Source organism: Nasonia vitripennis, chromosome 2 (genome assembly GCF_009193385.2).
Source record: "Nasonia vitripennis strain AsymCx chromosome 2, Nvit_psr_1.1, whole genome shotgun sequence".
In the NCBI taxonomy this organism is placed as follows: domain Eukaryota; kingdom Metazoa; phylum Arthropoda; class Insecta; order Hymenoptera; family Pteromalidae; genus Nasonia; species Nasonia vitripennis.
The window spans coordinates 28235104-28240112 of NC_045758.1; the positions used below are offsets into that span (position 1 = coordinate 28235104).

The following is a 5009-nucleotide window of genomic DNA, read 5'->3' on the forward strand; positions in this document are numbered from 1 at the left end:
TCGAGTTGAATATTTAATAGGCCGTATTATAATTAAGTACTATTAAAACTGTTTGGATTCTAGAAAGTACAATACCTCTAGGGTGTTTAGGTTTATCACGAATACCCAAATAATTACATATGTAAATTTGATCAGTTTTTGTGTTATAAAGTTTTGCGATTGCTAGTATTTGCAGCTGGAGCGTAGAGTGCAACAGTCTTCGTGACAAAAATGCAAAAAGTATAATAGTCTATACGTCCACTTTTAAAAAAGATTTGCTAGTTCAATAAGATAATAGCATATTACGATACTAGTGGACTACTTATGCCACGGATAGGCGTGAAATAAATGCGGATGTATGCCACGCAGTGCTATAAAAGTAACATTAGTTTGAAATCATTGACATATTTCAAGAGAAATCATTACTGGTCGGCTATTAACTATAAGTAGGTGTTAACTCTACTCTCTAAATTTCCAAGCGTGATTTTTTCACTCTAAAAAGAAGTGATCAGTAAGATCAGTCAAGTTTGAGTTATAAAAATGACTCAAAGTCATCGAGTGATAAAATGTTCCTGCTCTGAATCACTCGATGTTGGAGTGATGTCGCATGGAGAATAATGCAAATTTAGAAAGTATAAATTGACTTATCTAATAATCAGATGGTTAGTTACATTATGCAAGTATCGCTGATTTTATTTATTAATTATTGTTCATATATTATTAACTTTAGTTAATATGTAAAGTAGTTGATATATTCGATCCAAAAGTCTGAGTACATATGAGTCCTGTTTGGATGAGTGGTTAGTGTAATAGACTGTCAAGCTTGGAGGTCTAGGTTCAAATCCCGTCACCGTAAAAAAATTTTAATTTCCTTAATTCTCTATACTTACTAAATCATACATTAGGTAATAATAATATAAATACATGAATAATGAATTAATAATAATACGAAATAAATAAATAAATAACGTTAATAAATAATGAATCTAAAATATAATAGTAAAAAAAAATAATTTTTGAAAATTTATCTTTTTTAAAAGTTACTCGCAGCGTGATGATGACTACAAATGTATTGTATTATTTTTAGGTTAGATTTGTGTTTAGTAGAAATATCATGTCACTCATAGATTTGAGATACATAAATCACTCTTGAAGAAATTTACTTTTCACTCTATTCCGACTGGCTCTGTTTTTTGTTCCCAAAAGAGTGATATTTGACTCTATTAGAGTGATTTTTCACTCTTGTACATTTAGAGAATGTACGTACAGGCGTTGTAATGTAATAAAACATGTTCAAAAAGTTAAGAAAGAATATAAAAATTTATTTTTATAATAATATACAAATTTCATTCATAAAAATCAAGTCTTTCAACGCTTATTTAACATTTATGCAAATAATTTCCTAAAACGGAATTTTCATTTTTTCAACGTCTTTTATCTCTTCCACAGCGAATGGCGGCTCATCGTTTTGTGCTACCCAAACATCGCCCTCGTCTCCTTTCTTTATGATCTCTACAATGGCGGAGGCTACGTTATCTGGTCTGTGGACAAAAATACAAATTTATATAAATAAACAAGCTTTTAATTAAAAGATTTTTTCATAAAATAGAAATATTGTTTCTCACTTTTGTAATTGAACACTTAATGCTTCTTTTATCATTTCAGTTGGCACAAAATCAAACATGGTTTTTCGGAACGTATCAAGACCGACCATGTTTGTTCTGGTCATGCCTGGGCATATGCAAACAACCCGGACTCCAAGGGTCTTGTTATGTTGCTGATCAGGTGTATAAAATAGATTGAATAGTTCTTTAAATTGCAAAAAGTCTTATTTTTTGTATAACGTCAATCCTTACCTTCATTGATCGAACAAACGAAACAACTCCGTGTTTGGATGCATTGTATACCGGAGCCAATGGTCGGTTTACCAAACCGAGGAACGAAGCAATGTTAACAACGACGCCGCCCTTATGGTTTTTGTGAACTCCCATCTGCTCGACAGCGTGTAAGACACCTTTTATCACAGCCGTCTACAAATAATATTGCACATATAAATCCAATAGAATAATTAAAAAACAACCTGACCCTCTGATGGCGTTAAGAAGTACTATACAGCACTATTTAAATATCTCAGAAAACTTATATATATTTGGATACTCACCAAGTTAACGTTGATTGTCAAGTCGATATCTTTGTCGTCAGCAACAGCTGCATTGTTCACCAAAATGTCGACGTATCCCTTGTGCTCCACAACCTTTGCATAAGCAGCTGGAGCAATGTACATCAACTGATTAATTAGTTCACCCACAATAGTATATTATAATATTGTTAATAGACTGTTTCTAAGATTACCAGTGAAACTCTCTGTGTTTGCCACGTCCACATGATAGTAACCAAATTTTCCTTTTCCGAATTCTTCTTCCAATTTTTTCAAACCTTCAACGACATGTGGACTGTCGTATTCAGGTAAATCGAAAATAGCAACATACTAAAATTGTTGTTATTAATAAACTATACTTTCTTATGATCAATTTTTTATTTTTATAATTTTTTTTTACCTGAACTTTCTCCCTCAATAAATGCTGCACGGTCGAAAAACCGATTCCTCCTAATCCACCAGTCACAATAGCTACTTTATCGATGATATCCATTTTCGATGAGATCCAAAAAACAAAATGGTTATAATGCAAGAATACAACGTTCGACGTGCGGCTTTTATGAAATCTTGACTGAAAGTGATATAACTCTGGACAAGTGAGAAACATCTATTCGATCCATCGAGTCATTTCGTAAGTTTCGGGTTTATCGTATCTTTACAAAACAAAGATAACGAGTATCGAAATGCATCCCTATTTACGAATAACAAAATTGTTTACGCATTCTATATTATATTGTGAAAGAAATGACGTTTAGTTTATCATCTTATTGATTAAACGTTTAATTCGATACAATATAGCAGATTTGAAAATCATTTTTGTATTGATTCTTGCTCACGACGATAGACTTCGCGACAGATAAGCGCTAATTTAATCCTGCAAAACTCTAGATATAAAGTTGTAACATAAATTAGACGCATTGCTTGTGATGTGTATAAAATAAAACACGTTTAAATAATTAAAATGATACAAAATTTTATTTTCCATTAAAATATAATACTTTTAGTTGAATATAGCTACCATGTTTTTAACAATTTATTTTTACTAACAAAAAAAGTTTCTAAAACAAAATGCGCATTTTTTCCACGTCGGTAATTTCTCCTACAGCAAACGGTAGTTCATCGTTATGAGCTACCCAAACATCGCCTTCGTCTCCTTTCTTTATAATTTCTACAATTGCAGAAGCTACATTATCTGGTCTGTGAGCAGAAATGCAAATTAGGATTAATAAACAAATTTATAGTTAAAAGAATGTTTGATGAAACAAGGATATAGTATTCTCACTTTTGTAAATGGATACTGAATGCATCTTCAATAGCTTCAGTTGGTACGAAATCAAGCATAGTTTTGCGCCAAGTGTCGACGCCGATCAAATGTGTTTGGGTCATACCTGGGCATATGCATACGATTCGGACTCCAAGAAACTTGTTGTGCTCCTGATCAGGTGTAAATAGATTGAATTAATTGCAATTTGCAAAATATTTAAATTTTAATATTCTGTTGATGCTTACCTTCATCGATCGAACAAATGAAACAACTCCGTGTTTGGTTGCATTATATACTGGAACAGCGGGTCAGTTTACCAAACCAAGAAACGAAGCAATGTTGACCACGACACCGCCCTTCTGGTTTTTGTGAACTCCCATCTGCTCGACAGCGTGCAAGGTACCTTTTATCACGCCTTTCTACAAATAATAGAATCACACGTTTTATATAAATGTTGGAACGAATAAATTATAAAATATCACACACTTTTAAAATTTTTCATAAATTTTTTAATATTTCGGTACTTACCAAGTTGACATCGATTGTCAAATCGATTTCTGTGTCTTTGGCAACGGCTGCATTATACACCAAAATGTCGACATATCCCTTGTGCTCTACAACCTTGGCATATACAGCTGGAGAAATGGAAATATACTGTATTTAGATTAATTTACTCGCAAAAGTATGTGTGTTGATAATACACTGCTTCTATGAGATTACCAGCGAAACTCTCTGCGTTTGCTACGTTCACGTGATAGTAACCGAATTTTCCTTTCCCGAATTCTTCTTCCAATGTTTTTAAACCATCAACGACGTGTGGACTGTTGTTTTGAGGTAAATCGAGAACAGCGACATACTAATATTGTTGTTATTAATGAACTTTTTCTTTTTATATAACCGCAGTTTTTCAAAATTTTAAAGAGGTTTTTCTACCTGAGCTTTGAGTCTCAATAGGTACGTCGAAAAGCCAATTCCTCCCAATCCATCAGTCACGATAGCCACTTTGTTAGTGACGTCCATTTTCGACGAGATGCGAGAAAAATTGTTCTCAGTCTAAGAGTAGAAAGTTGAATCTTCGGCTTTTATATAGACTCTAATTCGCATGAACTGATATATTAGAGGAAAAAATGTGGTCGAATTCATACAAAAGATTCAGGGGATCACACATTCTTTCAAAATAAAGATAACGCGGAATTCTGATCAGATGCATTCTAAATTTACGAATGAAAGAAAAAACTGGTTCACGGGGTCATCATCTCGCGTTCGACTGTATTTTTAAGTTGATCTTATCATTGGCTAAAGTTCCTTTCCGAGCTTCAGCTTTCATCGAGCTTAAAATTTGATTTCACAATTTTTATATCTCTTGCATTGCTATAATTAATCATTATTAGATGGAAGAGAGAAGTACGACGCGATGATTAGCATTTAATAAGCTACGATGAAGAAGTATTAAGATCAAGTATTTCAGAAATATATATAGCTCCGCGAATATGCGAGCTCGAAACTTGCTAATGAGAAGAGAAGACTCTGCAAGAAAAGCGAAATTGCGAAATATCGATCGGCAATAATTAACTGCTCGATTAACTTGCCGACGAGAAGCTGCGAAGG

General features: G+C 33.1%; 2 protein-coding genes across 2 annotated transcripts; both read right to left on the bottom strand.

The window, feature by feature from the left end:
• Positions 1-1280: 1280 nt before the first annotated feature.
• LOC100118835 (alcohol dehydrogenase-like) lies at positions 1281-2807 on the bottom strand. The gene is made up of 6 exons (XM_008205955.4): positions 2538-2807; positions 2332-2467; positions 2141-2247; positions 1836-2009; positions 1605-1756; positions 1281-1520 (listed from the first exon to the last, which is right to left on the bottom strand). The coding sequence occupies exons 1-6, from the start codon at positions 2742-2744 to the stop codon at positions 1382-1384; spliced, it is 915 nt and encodes a 304-aa protein (XP_008204177.2). The 5' UTR covers positions 2745-2807; the 3' UTR covers positions 1281-1381.
• A 179-nt stretch (positions 2808-2986) lies between these two features.
• LOC103315741 (alcohol dehydrogenase-like) lies at positions 2987-4805 on the bottom strand. The gene is made up of 6 exons (XM_031924421.1): positions 4335-4805; positions 4122-4257; positions 3930-4036; positions 3647-3820; positions 3420-3571; positions 2987-3334 (listed from the first exon to the last, which is right to left on the bottom strand). The coding sequence occupies exons 1-4, from the start codon at positions 4419-4421 to the stop codon at positions 3710-3712; spliced, it is 441 nt and encodes a 146-aa protein (XP_031780281.1). The 5' UTR covers positions 4422-4805; the 3' UTR covers positions 2987-3334; positions 3420-3571; positions 3647-3709.
• Between the last annotated feature and the right edge of the window lie 204 nt (positions 4806-5009).